Source organism: Pleurodeles waltl, chromosome 9 (genome assembly GCF_031143425.1).
Source record: "Pleurodeles waltl isolate 20211129_DDA chromosome 9, aPleWal1.hap1.20221129, whole genome shotgun sequence".
Classification (NCBI taxonomy): Eukaryota; Metazoa; Chordata; class Amphibia; order Caudata; family Salamandridae; genus Pleurodeles; species Pleurodeles waltl.
In genome coordinates this window covers 807,027,878-807,053,504 of record NC_090448.1, presented here as the reverse complement: position 1 = coordinate 807,053,504, position 25,627 = coordinate 807,027,878, and the positions used below count along the sequence as shown (strand labels likewise).

Below are 25,627 nucleotides of genomic sequence, written 5' to 3'. Positions count from 1 at the left end.
CACACCCGCAGAATCATAGGAAAACCCTCCTTTGTGAGAAACTATTGAACAAGGTAGAAGAGATAAGATGCACCCACATAACATGGGACATTTTAGTGACGGATGATTTTAATGCTAACTTAATACACACTCCCGAACCGGATGAGCAACTGGCAGCGGAAAATGCTATATGGTCAGTGCTGTCTCAACTTCCACCAGTACAGAAGCGACTGGATGCAATGGGTAAACAACTGGTAGAGGCACTAGAGCATCTGAGCATGAGGGTTCTAAACGGCAGGATCAACGATGACGCGCCGCCAAGCTTCACTCATCACAGCACAAAGTCTGCGACCATAATCGATTATTCGGCTGTGTCTCTTCCATTGCTAACTCATGTAAGCAAGTTCCAAATTAAACTTAGATCTCCACAGTGACCACTCATATCAACATATAGAACTGGATTTGAATGTCCCACACTTCCCCCAGCTGCTATTGAACTAGTAACAATTACATCCATCAACTTAAACCGCCTGATTTGGTTGGAGTCCTCATTACCACAGGTGTGTAAAAATATGAAAACTCTGTTTCAATCGACAACGTGCCAGGACTTGCCAGCTGCGGAAGTGTGGACCGTCTTTCTACTTTCGTTATCTTCACTTGGCTCTGCCAGGTGTCAATCTCCAAATTACAATTGGATGATGTCATCAAGCCTATCAGTAAAAATCCTAAAATTAAGAAAGGAACTGAGGCACAAGCTCAGACTAATAAAAGACAGACCTTTCACAGATCTTTCATGCACCCAAATAAAGGCTCTTTGAAAAAATTATAAAAATCAGGTATGGTATGAACGCACTAAAAATAAAAAACAAAATAAAAAGAGGATAACTTCTTTCTTAAATTACTTCACAACTCAAGAAAGGCCAATTCTAGGGTCTTTTGGGCAACAGTCAACGGTATTGGCTGTCAGACAAGAGTCAAACTGTTCATCAATTCCTGAGGACAAATGGGTGGACTACCTGGCCGACATCTTTTTCAAACCGCTCTCATCTGAAGTAAATCTGCATCTGAAGAACTCTGTAAACCTTAAAGCCATCTGTCAGAGCGATGCTGGATTCAGTGTCAAGGCAGTCTCCCTAGCAATCAGGAGGGGCCACAGGGATGGGGCTCCCGGCCTAAATGGTCTTCCACAGGCTATGTTTAAGGCCTATCCTGAGTACTGGTCAATCACATTGTCATCCTTATATACTGAAGTTGAACGTAATAGAACCATCCCAGACAGTTGGAGAGGATCCATCATTAATCCAATATTTAAAGGGGGTAATAGAACAATCCCAGCAAACTACAAACTGATTGCGCAAATCAACAGTTAGGCCAAATATTTTGCCACCTTAATTCTGGACGACCTGCTCAATTGGTCCAACTCAAATAACCTTGTTCCCCTGAATCAAACTGGTTTCCGGAAGAGTTATGGCACAGTGATTAATATCCTCACGTCTTAACGTGAGGATATTAATCACTGTGCCATAACTCTTCCGGAAACCAGTTTGATTCAGGGGAACAAGGTTATTTGAGTTGACATTGCCGACAAAGCAAAATGCTTAAAGAAAAAGTTACATTTATGCTTTGTGGACTTCAAAAGTGCCTTTGATCGGGTGGACAGAGCAACTCGCAGGCATAAATTGCGAAGTTGGGGCTTGCAAGAACAGATTCTTAGGAGTATCGAAATGCTATATGACAAAACTTGGGTGCAGAACAAGGTAGCAGATGGCTCGAAAATTTCAAGGAGGATACCAACAAATACAGGTTTAAAACAAGGCTGCGCTCGGGCCCCTCAAATCTTTAACCTCTTCATGGCGGATCTCTCCCCAAAGCTTGACGCGACCAACTCACACTCTCCAATGATGGGACGTTTGTCTATATCACACCTTTCGTATGCTGAAGACATTGTTTTATTGAGCCACACAAAAATAGGGCTGCAGCGGCTGGTCAGCACCCTGGGCGACTTTGCAAAGACAAACAAATTAGAAATCAACACCACAAAGGCTAAAACTATGTCTTTAGGATGCCCTTCTAATTTTGTAAACAAAATAAAGTTGAGCGGCATTACCCTTGAAATGACTCACTCCTACAAATACTTGGGTTTTACTATAGACAATAAGGCTAACCTCGTGCCGCAAAAGCAGTACATTGCGCAGAAGTGTAAAGCCCTGGCGGTCGCCTTCTGCGCTCTAGCCAAAAGGTTAAAAGGGTCTTCGTACAAACTATTACTGTCTGTCATGTAGGCCAAATTTCTCCCAGCTATTACATAAGCAAGCGCAGCCCTATACGGGAAAGACGCCTTGCTTCTGGATCAGCAACAAATAAAAACTTATAAGCAAGTCTTTAATCTTCCTCGTACTGCTTCCCCTGCACAGGTCAGGTTAGTATTTGGCCTCAAACAGCAGCTGGACAGGAAAGCTCATACAATAAAGACCTGGTATAAAATAAGCAGAAACACTGCTAGCCCTTTAGTTGTGGCTTTATGGAATTCAGTGATTAATAATTCTAAGTCAGTATACAATAGGTATTTGCAAAATTCCCTGCAAGAGACACAAATGATGCATCTATGGGACTCTAATATCTCATATCCCCTCGTGTCGTGTGTTAAAAAAGGAAATAGGTCTGCAATCCTTTCTAAATGACAAATCTAAATTTGCACAACACTCGCAAGCCTGGTTTCTTATGCACACTTACATTACCCTGGCACCATCGCAATACATGATTTCGACTTTTGCAGTTCACATCAAACATCGCCTGCTTGAGCTTTGTTTAGGAGCTCTACCATCTACAGCGGATCAACCATCGTGGAAGAATGGAGGTGAGACGTCTTGCAGGCTATGCAATGGTGCCAAGGAGGATATGGTCCACTTGATCTGTGTTTGCCCGGCCTTAAAAGAAGCGCGTAGACAACTGCTAAAACCAGTTTTCAAGAGGAATGGGATTCGTTCGTGTCAGCCAGCAGTGATGAAAATGTTTGACTCCACCGATCCGCAGACAATCCGCAGACTCAGGCAAATTCTTGTCTGCGCACACCACAAGCGTAAACTTGCTATCTGGGACGCACATTTAATTGATAAGACCAAAGAGTTTTGCGTTTTACAAGTGTTCAGTTACTTTTATTAATTGTTTTTATTAATGTTTTAGTCCAAATCTTTTTTGTTTTTCTAATACTATTTTATTATTGTTCTTGTTGCTAAGATTTTAATTAATCATGAAATAAATAAATAAATAAACCAGTCAGTCAGAGAATCCAGGCAAAGCAAACCTTTGGCCAACTAAAACACTGAGAAATGTACCAGAATATAGTGAGGTAACTTAATTCTCAATGCATTTTGGGACATTATAAAATCTCATCCTTCCACAAGAGATGCATATATAGTTTTTCAATTCACATTAACTCCAATATGTGAAACAAGTAATATAGAAGGTTAGTAGTTATTCTGAGTCAATAGTTTGCTCTCTCTTTTAACCATTTAGCAGTTCAACCCTAAAATTGTGCTCCCTCTCCCCAAACCTTGAAACTAAAGCCCAGTCTGCAGCATGGAATTCTCCGTATGGAAACATGGTATTGAACCCAACAGTAGGCCATCCAGAAGGGAGACTATTAGATACAAACCCTTTTAGTTGTGTGCCATACATCTCTCATGCACCTTTGCTAGGAAAAGGAGGTTCAAAAGACCAAAACATTTTTAGATGTTCAGGGTTTGCATAGTGTTTTAGAAGAGTGATTTTACTTGCCCAAGGTTGAGACAGACCTGGAATTTGCTGTGGCTTAAGTTAAACTGGGTTTGACCGATACACCGCAAGGTAATTACTTATGCCTTTTGCGAATGTAACTGCGATAAGGTTCCTACAGCACACAAATCAGATGATTTCAAGCTGGCAAGGCCGGCATTAACTACATCTCTGACAGATCATTATGAATAGGCAATTTGCAAGGACTTTGTAAAGAATAACAAAGGAAGCATGGGGTGAGAGGATTTTGCCTGGGATTGAAAGTTCAATGTGTTGCACTTTTTATTCAAAGAAATGCCCCAACCCCTTACATTTTAAATCCGGGTCAGAGACAGCATTAATACGGGTGGATATGTAGCCTGCTTGACAATATGAAATTAAATTCAGAGTCAATTTTAGCTGAGTCCATGCAAGTTTTAGGGTAAACAATCTTGGATTAAAATATACGTTTAGGACGATTTCAGGGCTTCAGCTTTAAGGAAATGCTCTGTATAGTTTTAGGCCTGCATGTACGTTCTGCAGATGTATCATGGGAAGTTTGAAAACATTTCTACTAAGGTGCACATAGTATCTTCCTTTCCATCATCAGCTTACAGAACACCACTCCTCATTTCCTGTTTTCACTCTTATTTCAAAAGAGCCTTATTTAAAAATATTTTAGTCAAGGTTTCATTAGGAGGGACACAGCTTGCACCTTGAATAAGAGAAGCTTGGATGAGACAGAAATATATTGTTTAGTGTCTCTACCAAACATCTGTACAAAGTGTCTCGTACCAAGTCTCGTACCAAGTCTTTTGGATTGACCAGTGAATTTGATTTCCATGACGTAGTTAAAGAAGGATCTGTAAGTGGTGTGATCAGTTGAAATAGCATTGTTTAACACCCTACTCTCCACCCCCCCACACCCTTGAGTTTGCCCTGCTTGCAGACAGAGTGCAAGATGGAGCTCATCTCAAGTTTTGGTTTGCTGCAGTGTTGAATCACACCATTTAGTTGAAGGACATGAAGTGGGATGAAAAAGTTTTGTCGCACTTACCCCCAGAATAAGAGTAGAATCTTCAAAAACCTGTTATTTGTGGGTAGAATGAATGGGATAGTAAAATACTCAAAGCACTGGCTTACCAAAGTAAAGTTTTCACAGATGTGATGATAAACATGACATTAATTCTGGTGGAATTAGAAGGGATAGATTTAAATTTTAACATCAACCACTGAAAGACTAGGTCAGTTTTAGGCCGAATAGGATTACATTTTAGGAAAACTATCACTGTTCTGCACGTTTTTTCTCTGTGGTCAAGGGAAATAAGTTAGATAAGGAATTTTATTTAATTAAAATCTATTATGAATTCCAATTTATAACCCATATACCTGGATCTTTGTTAAGTACCTTGAACAGTTTACCAGAAGTCTTAAAGTATATTAGAAACTCTGCAAAGATCAGATATTTCTCTTTGGCCACATTATCTGAACTCACAGGCACCAAATATGTATGCAGATACACACATCCTACCCTCCCTCAGCCTCAATGTATTCATCAGCTTACAAAAATATACTATTCTGTAGTCTCTTAATGAACAACCTCTATGTGTATTGTTCTCAATATGCATTCTTTTGGATCCCCTTCAGTCACTTTTAATTTCTTTTATGCTCACCAAATACGGTTTACCCTATGTGTCCTGACACCATCCAGAGTTTTTCAGCGTCATTCTGGCCTCTACAATTTGAGGGATGGATGCAGGTCACTGTTTTTCCAAGACTTCAGACCTTCTCTTAGAGTGTCTCCCAAGACCAGATCCCACTTTACCACATTTATTTCTGCGTACCTCATTCATTAAAACAACACTTTGCTAATCCTACCTGGCTAAGCTCCCTCTCCAATTGTTCAACCCCTTATCTCAGTCTATCCTCCTACAATGCAATCGTCATCTAAAAATCATTTGCTAACTTAAGGTCAGTTCTTTGTCTTCCCACACTCTTTAAGGTATCACATAGCCACAAACATTTTAACTGTTATGCATGTTACAATGTTGACATTCCAGTGATTGAAAAACTATTTGTGAATGTACGTTTATCTCTATTTTCTTGAGGTTACATAGTCCTCAATTGTCACACAACTCTATTTTCCCAGAAAATATTTCTGTCAATACCAACTAGGGCACGAATACCAGAAAAAGATCTAGTTGGTGGCAAGTTTTATTCAAAAGTTTCACCTGGGTGATGAATCTATGAAGGAGTTCATTTTAGCCTGCAACTGGTGCTTGCCTTCAAAAACATACTATTTACATCCGTTAATTCTGCAGCATATTACATGCCTCTATTTATTAACAGGTGACTTGTCAAAGAAATACTACTGTTACACCACTTACAGCTTCGCCTTGAAGGAGTCAGAGATAGAGCTACAACCCTTGAATGATATGCTTACTTATGTTTAATAAAAAAAAACTGTATCGCACTGGTATTAATATAGCGCTTTCCATTTACATGGTGTAGGCCTAATTTGCTCATCCCACTTTACTGCAACAGTGCACCCCAAGCACCTCGGCTCCAGTCAATACCTTAGACATAGTAAAAGAGCACACAGTTCAATTGCTTCTATTTTCAGTGGTGCAGTTATACAATATCCTCATGTACTAGTGACAGATAGCTGAAGCCTATAGTGTACTGACTTGATGAGTTTACTGCTACAATACTTTTGCTTAAGGACTAAACATGACCTACTGCACTGGAAAGGAACTACCTCAATCACAACCTAAAAACAATTGTTTCCTTCTTTTTACTATTTAATCCAGTCTTGTGCCTTATCTCTTTCTACACTAATAGCTGAGGGGACCACACACCTCACCTGTAAGCAACCACACCTTGCCAAAACATCTCTCTCCACTCAAAAACATTCTAATAAAAGAATGACCTCCCTCACTCATTCAAAATTATCACTTCATGGCTCCATAACAATATATCCATGCCTTAGGTATGAAATATAGTGTAGTACTTCAAACCTCAAGAACATCATTTGCTTGAACCCACGTCTAACTATAGTCTAACTGGAATAAAACACTTGAAACATATCCAGAACAGGTGGTCAATTTAAATAATCTGATTGGTGCCTCTACGACTAGCGCTCTTTCTGTAAGATTATTGCCTCTTTGTTGCAACTCCAGCAACCCGGATGGAAACAGCAGACTGGATACTATAGTAAAATCGGGATTAATAAGGATAAAGGAACGAACTCTGCTTATTTTAAATTTGCATAGCTCTTGAGTTGAGTAATGGAAATTTACCACACAGGTAAGAAGAATATATATTTATTTGGTAAGTGCCATGCAACATGAGTGTGGCTGTCCGTCAGCCAGTCAACCATCAAGTGTTGCTGTCCCTCAGCCAGTCAACCACCAACTGACGTCCTCGCGACCCTAGCTCTGTAATCGGAATGTAGAGTGCTGATGCAAAATTCAAACAAAAAACTAAAAGATGTTATCATTGTGGAAGCAACTTCCATACTGCAGAATACTCAAAATGTATACCCATCAACAAAACCTGTGGACACTTTGCTGTTACTATGTTCCTTTTCAATTTCTCTCCTGCAATGTTCGGATTGTTCAACAACTTCCACAATGTAAAAGGCATCCTTAAATAGCTCAATTCTTGGCAGCTCAAAGTCGTTCTTGAATTTTCTTGCTCTTACAGTGTACATTGAGTTGATCACATACTAACTCCCCAGTCATGACACCAAATTTACATTTCAAAGGTAATGCTCTTTATTTTGAAACAAAGTCATCAATTCTTTCACCTTCCATTTGTGAAGGAATATACTATTTATATCTGTTCATTACTATATTTATTTCCTTTGCAAACCTGAATTCCAGGCATTTCTTTGCCTTGAGATAAACATCTTCAGTTGGATCCCCATTACTTGCTGAAGCTGCTGGTAAGTATTTAAAAATGTGTTGACCTTCTTTGCCTAAAGCATTGAAAAGTAGGGTCTTTTTCCTTGAAGCATTAAACTCTTTACCCCTGATGCTTCCACATGTGTTTCAAACAGATATCCAATTTTACCAATCTATAGATAGCGCCCCTGGTTGCGCTAAAAATTTTGGTGGTGAGTTAATGGTATTAAGCTGCATCTTATAGATTGGTATTTGGCACTGAAATTAAATGTGCATCTCACTGGTGGTGAATGTATTATTGTGGTATACTAATAGATGTTAATAATTGGAACATGTGTAAATGTGCACATAAACATTAATGCCTACAAGACACAGTTGTAAGCCAAGCCAAATACAATGTACGAATCATTCGAGCTTCTATGGTGTGCGTATCACGCTGTTTTTTCCATCCAAATATCGAGCACACACAAAAGTTTAAGATAATTAACATACCAAGTTATGCAAACTTAATTGGTGTGCGCATCACTGCTGTTATTGATATCAGCAGTGACATGTTTATAAAGAAATAAACTGAGTCCAGTGTGTGTGTATCACTTTTTCCAGGGTGTTATAAAATACACAAACTGTACGATGTCGAGTAGTGTGCGTATCACCGCTTAAAACCTTAGCAAAATGGCGGCACGCACACACAACGTGTGAACGTCACAAGCGTGAGGACACATACAGTATGTGCACAAGAGGTATTAGCACGAGAGCGCGTCTTCCTTCGCCCCAAAAAAAAGTGAAAACTCAAAGATTGAGTTCGTACAGTACCAACAATGAAGATCAACACACACTCTATTGCCTTCTCTTCTTCGTTATTGTTCCTCATTCCAGCTCTCTGCACTGGCTGCCTCCGCCAACAATGGGTCTGCAGCCACTTCAAGTGGTTGCAAGGGCAGACTGGCTCAACTCGTCGCCAAATCTTGAGTTGAGTAATGGAAATTCACCACATAGGCAAGAAGAGGAATATAATTTATTTGGTAGGTGCTCTACAACCAGAGGGTGGCTGTCCCTCATCCAGTCAATCACCAACTGACATCCTCGGAATGCTAGATCTGTAATTGGAACTTCGAGTGCATCGGCACTCCAAGTTCTGAATGCAAATTATAACACTATGTCACCAGATTATTCAGTCATACAACTAAACTAGGAAGGCGAAATGGGTGCAGAGTAGAGATATAACGCAGTAACTCCTTTCAATTTGAAGAAGTAAAAAGTGACCTTTTGCCAACTTTTTAATGCTTATCGGTCCAATTTGAAAAGATTGATCCAGAAAAAAATAATTAAATTCATCATCCTTAAAGACACACTCAGACTTTCTTAAAAGAGTTGATATAAATAATCACAACACTGTCACTCCTGCCCTCCGATAGCACCTTCTTGAGATACTTCAACTTATACCAGGGAGACTGTCACAGCTGCCTCAGCCGTTCAGTTTCCTCTCCAACAATGATCTCCAACAATTAAGTGAAACTCCTACACAAAATTAGGGAGTAATTCTAGACATTCTAAAAGCAAAAGAAAGACTTGCGGAAAAGACAATGCAGACAGTGGGCTGGAAGACCCTTTTTCTGTCTGTTTTCCGCTTCACTAATGACTGAGCTGAAACACTCATGCACTGAGTAAAATCTCTGGAATGCGCTTCTTAGTCCAAAGAAGACTATTATTTCACTAGCAAGGTTCCTAAAAGGAGATTAGCTTGCTGAAAGCAAACGTTTAAAAATGGTCACAGCAATGAAATGAAATAATGTACAAATGATTCTCCACTGCAATATACACAGCAAATATCTATATTATAACGCAAAGCAAATAATTCAGCATCAGATCGCCAGATCCCAGAATCGATCGAGGAGAGAGATCAATTATCCTCACGGGAAGGATGGCACACTCCAGCCTCCTGGATGTGCCTGAGATCTGCCATCACTCTGTCCCCAGTCCATCTGGTCTCGGCCTCTTATACATTGAACAAACAAGAAAGGAAAAGTCTAGAACTTTCCCTCTCCCTGCAGAAGTTTATTTATTCAAAAAATGCTGATTGCTTTAGGCCTGCTTTGAAAATAACACGTTGGGACGTGGCCACAATTGCCAAGGTCCCAAAATCAGAACAAAACCGTTCCCTGCAGTCTGAGTACATTCTTATTAGCCTGTGCCCTTGGTGGGAAAAAATACATGAAAACAGACCGAATAAAAACATGAGCACATTGTACAATGTGGAAAACTACTTGAATTAAAAACAAGATAAAATGGAAACATGAGCACATTGTACAGCGTGGAAAATCACTTGCAGCTTTTACCATGGCAGTTGCTAATGTTAAAAAAAAAGTCAATAGGCAAAAAGAAGCTGGTGGTCACTAATGTGAGGGTGGACAGCTAAGCCAGATGCAAAGTGGTGCGACATGAAGTCAGTAGTCAAAACACAAATATCACTACACCGTCTCACGTTCAAAAACAGTAAATAACATCAAATCAAAATACCACAATCAACATCATAGAAACAAAAGAGATTAGCCTCTGCGCACTGGCACCAAATTATTCGTCTACTGGTCCAGTAGTCCTCTTTCTTAAGGTGCACAACAAAAAACCATGACAGAAATATTAAATGATCTGCCCCTCAAAAACAAAAAAAAACAAAAATAAGAAATAAATAATCTCTTTGGTGCACGAACTACCCGAATTGAAATAAGGAAATCACCTGGAACATCCAAATACACATAATGCTCGCCACTAAAAACGATATTGATCTTTATAGAGCACGTGAATACAGAACAATTTGCGGCTAAATCTACTTTCTTCAGAGTGGAGTAGATTTTACTAAAATAGAAAAAAAAATAAAACTCACACACAGCAACAACAACAACAACAACAACAACAGTAGTAGTTATTTGACACGGCCCACAGACCATCAATGTCTCAACTCCGTTTTCAATCAACAGCTCCAAGGGCTGGGAACTGCTCATTATTCTGTGATGAAACAAATTGAGAGTTTCAAGTCCAAGTCGTAAAACACAAACTGCCAACAAAAATTAGAGAGCTGGTCTTCTTTCAAAGATGCCCCCCTTAAGGAGGCAATCGAAATCAAACACAAACCCCTCATCCAAGCTTGCAGCTCTAGTACTAGGGGACTTTCTTAATGACACAGGTACCTTCTGGTCCACCGACTGGACCTATTAAAAACACATTCTTGAAACTGGATGAGGTACTCGACTGCTAAAATGAAGGAGAATGGCCACACAAACAAAAAATGCAAGGAAACCCAGACAATCATATCGATTTCCACCCTGTAAGAACCTTCTTGTTTATGAAACGTTGCACATATTCACAACTTATTCACAGCAGTGAATACTCTCTACAACCTTTAATTGCATCATCTCCTTATGCATTAAATCAGTGGTTTTAATGAAGATTACGCTCTACACGTACCCATAGTGTAGTTGTACCCAGTCTGGAGTTTCCTTTTGCATACATCATACGTGTGGTATTCCAACTGGTACAATCCTAGCAAACGAAGACAAAAACCTCATTGAATGCACAAATGTATTCAATAAAAGGCCATAAATGCATGCATGCTGTTCTCCAAAATGAATGATCTGCTATCACAGCCAGCCAGTTGCATGCTTTTCTGGCTTCTCTTTGCAAAAATATCTACAAAGTCATCCATTGAGCCACTTGTTTCAAGCATATGATTTGTGTTTGTAGTGTGTAATATGAAAAGTTTGCTTTGGGAAGTGCTTTGAAAAAGTAACACCTTTCATAACTTGGCAGGGTTTAGAGATGATATTTTAAGTCAAGGGTGTTCTCCTTCAAATAGTTACTGGAAAAATTATAGGCACGTGGTTTATTTTTTCAATACAAGCAAGTAACAGAAAAAACACAATATAATTTAAATATCACTACATGGGGTTTCTGATGAAGGTTTATCGGCCAATTACAGTTTTATAAGTAGCACAACATAGTGCACATTGGTAAAGTAACATTGATCAAAATGCAACTGACTTTCTAGATATAATTTTCAGGAGATATGCAAACTGAAGAATCCTCAGTCTTTAAACGGCCAGTAACAAAACAAAAAAAAAGGTTTCTCCCATGCATGCACTATACACTGTAGCACAACCACAAATACCATCTAATATGCCCACATTTTCATAAACAGACATTTAGCACCGTTACACGCCGTCTCACACACACACTGGTTGACACACTTCAACACAATCCAAGCAACGTATATCCACAATTTCCACCAGTATACCAGAGCAAGGAATGTACCAGGAGCAGGCTGTCCACAACATGCCAATAAATACTACCAATATGCCAATGGAAGCTTTTGCCAGGGGCGCACACCATCACGCTACTCTGGCCTATGCTACCTCAGGTCCATAAAAACTTTAAGCAAATATCTCAAAATGGACATCTCTGTGCAGTAACCAGCTAAGAAGACTACAGTTATAAGAATACCGTACAGGGACGTGCAAAGTAGTTCAAAGTTGCCAGCTTACTGATAACCATAAAGTGCAAGCCTATCTCTCACACTGATAAGCATTGCGTCTCATAATATGATAACAGCATTCTTTGGTGGTCATCACGCAGGTCACGGAAACATTTCCCCACACAGGATCAAAACAAAGACAATACACTTCGATACACACACCCATATGGTATAGGGCGGTAACCATGTACGCAAGCGCTTAACCTAAGGCGGTAAGTGCTATCTAAATGCAATAATTGAACTGAAATTAAACATAGATGAATGAATAACATTTGGTTCAACTTTGAGTGCAATTAATGCTGACATAACCAATGGCTGGCTCCGTTTACTGTGTGGAGTGAAACATTTGTGTTAACAGACAATATAATGCATTATAATAAATATGTTTAAATGATTATTAATACAGGAGTGAAATTAACAAACGTTGTGTAAATACTATGTATGATGACAGCCAAAGTGCGGTTACTGATATCTTATGTGTGTGACACACAAGAGCTAAGCACTGGGTATGTTAGATACCCAGACTAGAATATATTAGTCCTCTGCGTTTCATTTGCCTTAACTATCAAATTCGTATCATGGACATTTCACATGCTCAGAAGACCCGTTTGATGCAATGCTAATATAGTCAATTCCCATGGAGCCAGTCTTGAGCATTTATACACTCAACCCAGTAGAGAATTTTGCCTTTGCATTTCATATAGAGGTGGGTTAGCCACTGAAAGCTAAAGCCAGACTCCAGTCTGGCTCAGCTCAACGTCCTGTTGGAACCTCAAGCCCTTAACGAGCCGAGCCTTCATGTGGCTTCTGCCTGCCACCTTCGCTCTACACTTATTCACTCAGAGGTAAAAACAAAGCATTAACGTGAAATAAGCAGGAGAGAAAAACAGATAGCCATTTAATGGTGAATTTACACAAAGTGAAAGCAGAAAGCCTTCATGAATTGGGGCTTCATGGCTATTAGGTACTCTTTGTAGGATGTTGGCTCTGTATATACTATTTCAAAGTAAGAAATAGTGTGCACAGAGTCCAAGGGTTCTCCTTCGAGGTAAGATAGTGGCAAAAAGAGATCATTCTAATGCTCTACTTTGTGGTAGTGTGGTCGATCAGTAGGCTTATCAGAGGGTAGTGTTAAGCATTTGTTGTACACACACAGGCAATAAATGAGGAACACACACTCAAAGACTTACTCCAGGCCAATAGGTTTTTATATTGAAAAATATATTTTCTTAGTTTATTTTAAGAACCACAAGTTCAAGATTTACAAGTAATACTTTAAATGTAAGGTACTTCACTTAGATACTTTAGGAACTTTGAATAAAAGCAATATCATACACAGTCTTTGTAAAAATGGCAATAAGCTATTTTCAAAGTGGACACTGCAAAAATCAACAGTTCCTGGGGGAGGTAAGTAAAGGTTAGGTTTGCAGGTAAGTAAAACACTTACCAGTCTCAAAGTTGGGGCCAAGGTAGCCCACCGTTGGGGTTTCAAGGCAACCCCAAAGTTACCACACCAGCAGCTCAAGGCCGGTCAGGTGTAGAGGTCAAAGAGGTGCCCAAAACACAAAGGCTTCAATGGAGAACAGGGGTGCCCCGGTTCCAGTCTGCCAGCACGTAAGAACCTGCGTCCTCGGGGGCAGACCAGAGGGGTTTTGTAGGGCACTCGGGGTGGGGGGGTTGACGACGACACACAAGAAGGCACAGAAAGTACACCCTCAGCGGCACAGGGGCAGCCGGGTGAAGTGTGCAAACAGGCGTCGGGTTTTAGATAGAAGGTAAATGGAGGGACCCGGGGATCATTTCAACGATGCAGGCAGGCACAGGGGGGGCTCCTCGGGGTAGTCACCACCTTGGCTAGGCAGAGGGTCGCTCCTGCACTGGAGTTCGGTTCCTTAAGGTCCTGGGGGCTCCGGGTGCAGTGCTGGTTCCAGGCACTGGGTCCCTTGTTACAGGCAGTCGTGGTCAGGGGGAGCCTCTGCATTCTCTCTGCAGGCGTCGCTGTGGGGGCTCAGGGGGGTCGTCTCTGGTTACTCACGGACTCTCAGTCGCCAGGGAGTCCTCCCTGAGGTGTTTGTTTTCTGCAGGTCGAGCCGGGGGCGTCGAGTGCAGAGTGGAAAGTCTCACGCTTCCGGCGGGAAACGTGAAGTCTTTAAAGTTGCTTCTTTGTTACAAAGAAGTTGCAGGATTTTGAACAGAGCTGCTGTTCACAGGAGTTTATTGGTCCTTGGGTGCAGGGCAGTCCTCGGAGGCTTCAGAGGTCGCTGGTCCCTGTTGGATGCGTTGCTGTTGCAGTTTTCTTCGAAGTTGGGAGACAGGCCGGTAGGGCTGGGGCCCAAGCAGTTGTCATCTTTGTCTTCTCTTCAGGGCTTCAGGTCAGCAGTCCTTCTTGTTAAGGTTGCAGGAATCTAGTTTCCTAGGTTCTGGGGTGCTCCTAAATACTGAATTTTGGGGGGTGTTTAGGTCTGGGAGGGCAGTAGCCAATGGCTACTGTCCTTCAGGGTGGCTACAGCCTCTTTGTGCCTCCTCCCTGTGGGGAGGGGGGCACATCCCTAATCCTATTGGGGGAATCCTCCCAAAAAAGGCAGGGGTCACCTCAGCTCAGGTCACCTTAGGGGCTGTCCTGATTGGTGAGTGACTCCGCCAAAAGTGGGGGCTGTGTCCAGGGGGCGGGCATTTCCACTAGCTGGAGTGCCCTGGGGTATTGTAACACGAAGCTTGAGCCTCACTGCTAGGTGTTACAGTTCCTGCAGGGGGGAGGTGTTAAGCATCTCCACCCAGTGCAGGCTTTGTTTCTGGCCTCAGAGAGCACAAAGGCTCTCATCCCAGGGAGGTCAGAAACTTGTCTCTCAGCAGCAGGCTGGCGCAGACCAGTCAGTCCTGCACTGAAGGATTGGGTAAAATACAGGGGGTAGCTCTAAGATGCCCCCTGTGTGCATTTTTCAATAAATCCAACACTGGTATCAGTGTGGGTTTATTGTTCTGAGAAGTTTGATACCAAACTTCCCAGTATTCCGTGTAGCCATTATGGAGCTGTGGAGTTCGTTTTTGACAAACTCCCAGACCATATACTTAATATGGCTACACTGTACTTACAATGTCTAAGAATAGACTTAGACACTGTAGGGGCATATTTCTCATGCAGCTATGCCCTCACCTATGGTGTAGTGCACCCTGCCTTAGGGCTGTAAGGCCTGCTAGAGGGGTGACTTACCTATGCCACAGGCAGTATTTTGTGTGCATGGCATCCTGAGGGGGATTCCATGTCGACTTTGCCTTTTTCTCCCCACCAACACACACAATATGCAATGGCAGTGTGCATGTGTTAGGTGAGGGGTACCTTAGGGTGGCAGAACATATGCTGCAGCCCTTAGGGACCTTCCCTGGTCACAGGGCCCTTGGTGCCACTGGTACCTTTTACAAGGGACTTATTTGTGTGCCAGGGTTGTGCCAATTGTGGAAACAATGGTACATTTTTAGTGAATGAACACTGGTGTTGGGGCCTGGTTAGCAGGGTCCCAGCACTCTTCTCAGTCAAGTCAGCATGAGTATCAGGCAAAAAGTGGGGGGTAACTGCAACAGGGAGCCATTTCCTTACACTCTTCATCAAATATTTTATTTTACTGATCCTCCTTTTTTCACTATTGAAAAGCTTTTTCAACTAGGTGAGTTCAGAATATCAGGGGAACCAAAACATATTATATTAGATATAATAGATTATAATGTGGCTCAGTCTATGAGAATCTGGGCCACAACAGTGTTCACATAACAACAGTCTTGCCTGGTGGCAAAAATGGTTCTAAGTTCCTGTTAAAAAAAACATCACTTTTTGATAGGTACTTTTCAGTGCAGTGTTGTGTGCTGTATTAATGTCAAGGCTTCCACTTGTTAAAGAAAGCAGTTGTTTTCCATTTTAAAGAGCATTTATCATATTTTAAGTGGTGTTTTTGCATGATTTACATAAATATTTTCAGGGCTCCGCTTGTGTATGAGCTCTAAGAGCCGAGTCAGACCACTGGATCGGCTCCCCTGTTAATTTGTTGGCTCACCCACCTCTAGTTTCACATAAAAAGATCACCTGTAAAGTGGGCATCACCTGTCCTGTCAACAGAAATTCTGACACTAACATTCAAATGTAACCAGCCCTGACTTCTCTCTTGTGCACGTCATGAACAACTTGTGTGTGCAGCCTATCGTAACCCCGCTGAAGGTCAGCCCTGCCAAGTAGCACGCATTAGGGGTCAGACTAACGCATTTCCGAGAAGGTGGTCGCATCACAGCATTGAAATACTAATATCAAATATAGTCTAGCTCCTAATGCAAAACGAGGCACTGTAGGAAGCTCTGCGAAATAGGGAAATAGAACCAAAAAAGTCAGCGCAGTAGCATTGCACTGCTGTCGCGGGCTATAAAGTGCAAGGCTAGGTCGAAGTGACTTGTTGCTAGGGTGACAGCCTGCCACAGCCCAGTAAAGTAATTATTTTGTATCACAAGCTTCTTTCTCTTTCCAGAGCACTCAGCCCCTTAGCCACTGATTTTGCTGTTTAGTTTTGGCAGTTTATCTGCCCTCTGGTGTCTGTTCACGACCATATGTTCCCTCAGAGCCAGCGACAGCCTGATGACTCTGAGAAAGGCACAGCAGTACACCCAGCAGCTAAGGCAGAAACAGCTGGCAACTCTGAGCATATCTGCAAGACAGAGAACTGTTGCAGCACCTAACAGATGGGATTCATGGCAGAGCAGGTATCCACTTCATCTTGCTGTTATCAACACCTCCTCTTGGTCCCTCAGCCCCGCCTGAAGAGGCTTTGGTTTAGCATGGCAGTCACTGGAAAAGCACTGTTTTCTTGGCACGAACAGGTAAGTCTACAGAACTATGGAAAAGTAATTTATGACTACAGCTTTAATTTTTTTTTTTTTTTTTTTAAAATGGGAAAATAATTCCTGCAGTTTGAATTTGCTACACTGGGGTGTTTGCTGGTAGGCCCGATGTGAAGATGAGCCTTTTTTTTTTTTTTTTTTAATATACATAGGACACAGCACAAATTAAGAGTACTGATCAATATGTGGGCGTACCTTTGAGAGCCGGATCTGACTGGTAAGAGTAGAGTGTCTGTTCATTTACTGGGGCCCAACTTTGATTTTGGGTTAAAAGTGAGACGCCAGATAGAAAACAATATTTGTTATTTGGCAACCATATCCAAGACTCTTATAGAAGTTATTTCAAATTCAGCAGATGTCTAGGTGCTAGTGTGAGATCAGTGGATTCCCAGCAGCTCTCAGGATAGAGGCTGAGCTGCTATATAGCGCCAACTCACAATGCACATATCTAGACAATAGCGTGAGATCAATGGAGCCCTCACAAGCTCCTAGGATAGAGGCAGAGTTAATCTATAAAGCCTACTCACAATATAGATACCTAGGTGCTGGTCTGAAAAAGTTGAGCTCTTGCCAACTCTCAGGAGGATAGAATCTGGCTTGCTTTATACCGCGTAATCTTCAGTAACATATCTATGAATATGTTAAATGTAATTCTCAAAAATGCCTTGCCATGATAATGGTCATGCCAGGATATTAATTTGAATTCTGATTCACATGGAACTTGAATGATCCGGAAGAAGCCTTGTTTTCTTAAAAAAACAACAACAAAAAACAACTAATAAAGCAGTAATGTTTAATGCAGCTCTTAGCACTTCCGCTATTTCTAAGTGCTGATAAAACATGTTTTAAAAATAGTTGCACTCACCCTAGCTTCTTTAACGTTGTGGGAATATGCACTGTAGAGTAGCTTGGCTTTCTTAGCCTAGGTTCCCCTGGGCGCTGGCACGAGGTCCATTTATCTTACACTAGCGCCTAGATATCTGCATGGGGATTATATTTAATCCTATTGTTCTGCATTGATTTATTTGTCAGACAGCCCGTGTCCTTCTCTAGTTTCCTTTGCAAAACCTGTCCCGTAAGCTGCTGACCTTCGTTTCCAGGGGCTTTGCTGCAGTTCTCCTTGCTCAAAATAGGGGCTAGTCACGATATTTATTTATTTCCATGGACTTCATTGCTTGGTATACTTGGGAAAAAGTGTCACGCATTTGGCAATAGGTCACTCATAAGTACACTGAAACCATGGAAATGTCACACTTAAGCAATGCACAAATCTGGAAGCTATGGAAGGTGTTCCACGTGCCCTAACATCAGCATCTCGTGACCAGCGAACCACAGGCATGTCACGGACAAGGACTGTGAAGTTCAACCGCTCCCATGTGAGTTATAATACATGCGGAAAATTAAAGTACCACGCATGTTACGATTAGTTGGATCGTATCGGGAGGTTAAGCCGCACAATAATAAAGTTTCACGCTACGAACAGAATATATGTCTCAGTTACATAAGAAAGTACCATCCAGAAACTGAAGCAGCCCTTCTCTCCTTGCCTGCAATATGCTTAGCGGCGGCACCTCCCACCTGGTCGCCCACCCGGATCCCAAAAACTCAGACCACACCAATTTTGCTTTTGTGGAAGAATTGAGGCCGCAGTTTATTAGGCAATTTTCAACTTACAAGCGATCCTTCAACCACCATTTTCAATTTTTCAAAGAGCTATTGCCCTTCTTTTCATGGGCCTCCGAAGCACTGTGCCCTACATTCAGTGCTGGCCAGTCTGCCACAGGTGCCTTATCACCTTGGGGTGCGTAACCACTGGTTTGCATTCAGGGCAAGCGTCTGCTTCCAGCCCCAACCGGAAACCATTCATTTGCATTCAGGGCAAGCGTCTGCTTCCAGCCCCAACCGGAACGAGCCTGTGCCCTCCTTGTCACGGCCCCAAGCACTGTGCCCTACATTCAGCGCTGGCCAGTCTGACCCAGGTGCCCTATCACCGGGTGACCTTTCACTTCCGGTGCATCCACTCAGTTCCTTCCGGGTAAGCGTCTGCTTCCAACCCAGCCGGGTGACCTTTCACTTCGGGCACCTCCACACCTTTTCGGGCAAGCGTCTGCTTCCAGCCCACCGGGTGACCATTCACTTCCGGTATCACTATTCATTTCAATCCGAGCAAGCGTCAGCTTCCAGCCCAAGAATGAATTGATATCCTGGGTGAACGTTTCCACCCTTCATTGCCAGTTGACCTAGTCACCTCTACACCAACTTCTTCCGCCCTTGATTGTTTCCTTCCGGTTCAACACACAAGGCCATTGTGGTAGCCTGTCAGTACCACCCTGGGTCCTGACTGTCACCTGTTTGTGGCCTGTTCCCCTCCAGCAACTTGCCATAATTCTTTAGGATCGCATTGTAAGTACCGCCATGCTTTGCTGGGCGCTTTCGCTGCCAGCAAGGCCCCCCCCCACGCCATAGGTGCACCTCAATTCTTCCACTCTACGAATAACTTCTTGCATTCAATGATGCCCGTCTGGCATGTGTACCTCATTCGGACAATGATAGTCTGGCTGCCGCAAATTAGGCTATGCTTAATCCTACCTATGGCTACACCCAACAGGAATTTGGCCATGAGGCTGTTTATCCTTCATTTTGACAACTATATACTATCTTGGGATTGAGTCCCTATCTAGGACCTCCTGGGGATGATCTCTGATGATATCACCTCTTTCACATCCATGGTTCTAGCCAATTCAGTGAGGGATTCCTTTATAATCTGAAACAAGTTGCCCCTACTGATAGCCGGGAGGTCATTCCCTCCCAAAGTGGATGATCAAAATATCTGAGTTATTTGCCCGGGTTCGGCATGCCTGAATTTTTCCCCTGCAACCCAGGCTTTGCGAGCCATTCGACCCTTGTGCGCCAAAACAGGAAAATTGTCCTTCAGCACTCCCGACAGTGTGCACCCACCAGCCTATCCCACTCTTTGAACAGGCATCGACTCAGATAACTCGTCCAATTCACCAGTTTCAGGCATTAGCGTAACCTCCTTGTTGTCTGATCCCTTTCCTTCAAGACTGCCACTGATGCATGCACAAGGGATTTTTTTTTTTTTTGTGCTATCCCCTGACACCTTCATTATCTTTTGTTGTGCCTTTTGGTAGCACACTGATCCACCCAAGTTAGTGTTTAGGTATTTCCAGTTATAAGATTCCCTATTGTGACTCCTTTATGTCCTTTGAATGTGCACTGTGGTAAGGTGGGTGGGGGGAGTTGTCGCCTCCGGGGTATGTTCTCCAGCCTGGTAGTTACATCCTGGGTCGCCACTACCAGGACCTGCCCCGTCCTCCAAGGCCAGACCTAAATCGACACTGTGGGGGCACTCAGGACTCGTCTGATCCACATCCCTTTTGCAGCTGACCTAAAATGAAATAGGCGTTAGCATAATGAAAGGTGTCAGTGTTATTGGTGTGCTAGTGCGGGCACCTTCGTCATATTCTGACTGGTGAAACCTGAAAATCACTGGGGTAATGGAACGGACTTAAGGGTGAATGCAGCTGTAAATGCAGATGGACCTGGCTCAATGGGGAGACATAAGATCTGTCCCACTTCCTTTCCCCTGATCAGCCCCACTAATCCAACCTTTACTTAACCCCATCCACCTTGCAATTGGCCCTCAATTATGAGAATGGAACAAGGGGATCTGTGGGGCATTTATTGTATAGTGAAAAGATGCATTCTAAAAATAGTGAAGTGGGAGGAAGGGTTTGGGGGGTATAATTACTTGGAAATACAGGTGGGCTCAGTCCATCCATATTAGCACCAGAGATAGTTTACAAGAGGAGAGAAAACAGCTCAGCCCCCACTATCTTCCTTTTACTGGGCCTCCCATTCCTGCCTTGCTCCACCCAGTTGCTTAGACTTACCTGGTGTTCTTGCCCCCGGCCCTTTATATTTCTTCCTGTTTCCCTTTGCTACCTTACTGATAACCGATTCTGCCCCAGTCATGTCACCACCTTTACTCTGGGGAACCCTACCCCCTTTCCCATTTCACTGCGCTCTCTGCTTCCTTATAACCTATAATAGAAAACAACTTGTTAACAATCTTGTTCACCTTAACCAGACCACATGTATTTGCCCCCCCCTGCTGTCCCTCGCTTTCCAACCGGACACATGCCTTGAAACCTGATATGTCCATAGAGCTACCCCATGCTTTTTCCCCTAAAAGCCTGCAATGCATCTCCTACTGTTCCTTGAAATTACGGTATTGAGCTGAGTTACCTTTGGCACGGTGTATGCACTCAAGCTGCATTGAATACCCACTCCTCTTTCATTCACATGTGTGCTCCTCACTGAGTAGTGCTTGTGTCCAGGCTACGTGCCCTTCACTTTGCCCCGCCTGAGTACCTGCCAATGTTCCCCTTTATTTTTTGTGATAGTTTTTAAATTCCATCTGTGAAAATTCTTCTTCTAAAACATCTTTGTTAAACGTTTAATCAGCTATACCGTACCCACCTACTTAGAACAATGATGACAACCTGAGGATGCCTGAGAGGCAACTTAATCCCTTCCCATTTCACCAAAGACATAAAAGGTTTTGAATCCTCAATATAAAATTATCCCTTTTAGCACTTGTTTTGCCGCACTGTGACTTATTCCTAAGCTTGGAATTGAAAACTGTTTTGCGTGCACAAACCTCCATCCATGTCTGCCTTTCACCTTACCATGTTCAGATGCTTTTTTTATATATTATTTTTTCTTCCATTTATTTATTATTATTAAAAAATTATTATTATTAATTTATTTATTTTTATTTGTTTAAATTGTGTTTTTTTTTTTTTGCGTGCACAAACCTACTACTCTTTCTGCCTTTCACAAAGACACATATTATATGCCATACCTCACTCCCCTTGACCCACCTTGCACCGATGTGGCGCACTGGGGAAGAGGGAAGGAGCGGAGAGCGCTCAGTATCTCCCAACTCCCTCCACCCCAAACCCCTGGCGAGGTGCCTTGCACAGCCACCCGAGTCAAAAGAGGGCCAAGGTATACCTCCCACCACAGGCAACCGGGTGGGGTTTCTAGGAACAAATGCAAACTCCCCTGCCAACCCCGAGGACTAGGCACCTGCTGTAGAGATCACCGTCTGCCCAGCACGTAAAAGGTGCCAACCTAACAGTAAAAGACAATGCCATTGTTGAAGCGACCTTTGACTCATTGCAGTTTCACCCCCTTAGGTCACCCTGAAAGCATAAAGGGTACATAATGTTAAGGATAGGGGTCTCAACCATAACGCACGTGCATCACCGCTTGTGTAACTGGTTGATGTGCCCTCCATTTAAGGGTGGTACCTAAAAAGAAACACTGCATTTGCTAATGGTTGTTAGGTAATTGTTTGCACATGTTCCCCTTCTGCATATCAGTCTTTTCACTCCCTCTTGGTTGTGCTTTTCTGCATCTCCTTCATCCCTTTAAATACATTATGCACCCATTACCCTGTAACCAGTGCATTTCATATTGTTTTTCGTAAGCCCTTATTTATTATTATTTTTTTTTATACCTCATTCCCCTACATCTGCTCAAAATAACTATTGCCAGCAGAATACTTCACATCACTATACTCTATGCCACACCACTTCACTCCATAGTAAAATTACCATTAGTGAGTGCTAAGCACATATAAACCAGGATTTAGGCAAACACTGTAGGAGATGCAGCATTAAATATGGAATGGCCATTGTAAATATTGTAGCTATTGACATGTATTAAGCTATGACCAGTCCTGGCATCACTGCTAGTCCCACAGTGAGGACCCATGCACCTACTCTAGTGACCATTTCTTATCCATTGTAAGGTCACTTCAAATCTGGGAGTTCCAAGTATGCCCCCCCCCCCCCCTCAATCAAACCTGTACCATCCACAACCCTCATCCTGCCCCTTCACCCACCCCTCCTTCAATACCTGAAAAAGATATGCACAAAATCGTTGTTGCAGAAATCAGTTTCCCTTAAACTCCTTATGGACACACTATGAAGGCACTTGTACCACAAGCACAGTACTGTGTGTGTGTGTAATCATTTTTTTTTTTTTTTTGTCCCTATGTAAGGAACAGCTCTAAATGTATAATCCCATTTCATCTCATTCATACCCTCTTCAGCTAGGTCAATGACCGTGAATAGGCCCCATTGGTCCTTATTCTAAATGTGTGTACATCTAATATTTCGGGATAGTGACAAGTTTTCAGTACTGAAACTCCATAGCAGCTCACTAATTTTACTGCAAATAATCTCTGCAAAACCCTTCACCTTGTCATATTCGAGGTCCTGTTTCGATCTAGAGCTAGTGCAGAAAAGTCTACCCATTATCTGCCGCCTCATATTGTAAGCCCCAACTGCTTCACAGGGTTCCCCAGTACCTCCCTTGCCTACAACTCAAGGGCTTTTTAAGTGGCAGTGCTAAAGTACCTCTAACCGACCAAATATTGCTTGATGAATATGTACCACTTTGTGTCTATGAATCTGTAGACCTGCACCCACCCCTACAGTTGTACCCAGACATCCATTGTTTGCACTCCTGAAAGCCCTCAGGATGTGTTTCGCTCGGCCGTAAATCAACAAGGCACTGCACATTGCGCCCTCTGGTGGAATGATGATGACAACTCGTGTGAATTGAGCTAGTATGTAAACGCGCCCTGGTATATGACACCTGTAAAGAAACACAGAGTTAACCCTAAACATCACTTAAGGACAGCCAAATAACATCCCTTCATTGTCCAATTTAAGTAACTCTCAGAAACCTACTATGTTTCCTTTGTCTTCATTGATTGTTTTGCTCGCAAGATAGTGTCACTCAGTTGTCACGTCGCTCATAACTACACTCCCATTCTGAGGCTATCACACATAACCCTCGCTATCCTGCTGATCCACCCCAAGATTGACCTTTCTCTGCTGCCTTTCACTGGAAGCCACCGCTGCTGCTTAACCCGGGTTCCCCCAGTAAATAATGAGCTGAAAACCCAACACAGATGCCTATATGAATATACGTGGGCATCAACTCCTGGACATTTATGGGAGTTCCCATCATACCAAATGACAGCCAATCATGAAGCCATTTTGGGTCTTTTTATCCAGTTACTGGCCACTCGCTGCCCCTTTTAGCTCACTTTGCAGCTTCCTTTCACCCCATGTGAAGCGCTTCGTCTTTCCCATTTATCCAAAAAAAAAAAAACGAGGCCCTCAATTTTTTTTTTACAACCAAGACACAACATCTCATTTGTTAAATTTCATAATTTGCGCAATTGTACCCCTGCTAAAATGCCAAACGTGTCTGAAGTGTTAAGACCTGCATGCATTGCATCTTTGCTAGTTGTATGCTTCTTTTTGGTTAACGTTCCTTAAAATTGTTGCTTATTGTATGAAATACTGTGTTTTGACTTACTTAGTAACCATACCACCCTGCGTTACTCGCTCTTTCCGTCCCTAAGCCCTCTTGTGCACCCTGCTTGTCACATCATGTATTTAAGGTTATGCGGCAGCCTGATAGCCAGATAATCTGAAGCTTTCCTCCCCCAATCTTACCGACTGAGCTATGCCCCCCCTACACACTGCCCCCCCACCATCCCCCCCCCACACTCCACCGCAGGGGACTCTTGTTCACTTGCACGGCTCCCAATGTGCCCAATATTCTTCCCCTATGCCCAAACCAGAGAGACGAGTTCAAAATGTAGATTTTCCTAGTAATTTATGACGGAAAGTCTTAATTTTATTAAAGACACGGAGGCAAATATTATGCGTTCTTTTCTTACTTTAATTCAAACAGCAGCAGTCAAGAAACTACAACTCCCAGAAGGGTTAGCTAATGTCTAACCAATGGGAGCAAAACAATAACCAGAACTGGACCAATAGGAAGGGGCCATAAACCATAGAGAGTACCCTTGACTGCAAGCAGCCCTCTTTTCTTGAACGAGCAAGTCAAATAGAGTCATGGAACAAAGGATAAATAAGACCAACAATTGCCAGAGAAATGGAACACAAGTCTTGAACCACAGCGATGAGCCGAGAGGGCGATGGTTGAGGAAGCTGATCCTGGACAGATTGCGATGACACCTCCAGAAGTCTCTTCTTGAGGATGGAACCGATTGAGCTAGCGGCGTTACCCGGAAGCTGGAGGCAGTGCTGGAGTCGCTGGGAGGGAAAGAAAAAGTACATATTAATAGAAGTACTGTGGTGGGATAATATTCGCCTCCGTGTCTTTAATAAAATTAAGACTTTCCGTCATAAATTACTAGGAAAATCTACATTTTATGACAAGACCGGAGGCTCTATTATGCGCGTTTAAAGCTGGTCAATAACTAAGGAAGAAGCAGTTCTAACAGGTTTACAATAGAAGGTTTTGAAAACATTATCATTTGACCAGTCTGCCGACCTGAGAATGTCCTCTAAAGTGGACCCAATGGCGAAAGCTTTTGAGGCCATAGCTCCCCTGGAGGAATGTGCTCCAAAAACGGAAATATCTATTCCCGCTAGGGACAATCAATTTAATCCAGCGGGCCAAAGTCACTGGATTGTGGGGTTTTCGAAAAGAGATCAATAATTGATTG

The 25,627-nt window shown here is 42.6% G+C and overlaps 1 protein-coding gene across 12 annotated transcripts in view; it reads right to left on the bottom strand.

The window, feature by feature from the left end:
• Nucleotides 1-25,627, bottom strand: part of DNA2 (DNA replication helicase/nuclease 2) — a 179,906-nt gene that overhangs the window by 144,738 nt on the left and 9,541 nt on the right. For 4 of the 12 annotated variants that reach the window (XR_011198788.1, XR_011198784.1, XM_069208060.1 and 1 more), the window contains exon 2: nucleotides 11,100-11,174. The exons of 7 other annotated variants lie outside the window; for them this stretch is intronic. Coding sequence is in view for 1 of the 5 variants with exons in the window: in XM_069208057.1 (XP_069064158.1) it covers nucleotides 11,100-11,103 (4 nt within the window). In the remaining 4 variants the exon portion in view is untranslated. Of the gene's footprint in view, nucleotides 1-11,099; nucleotides 11,175-24,813; nucleotides 25,212-25,627 lie in introns of those variants that run through there. One more of the 12 variants, XR_011198787.1, reaches the window with a different exon arrangement.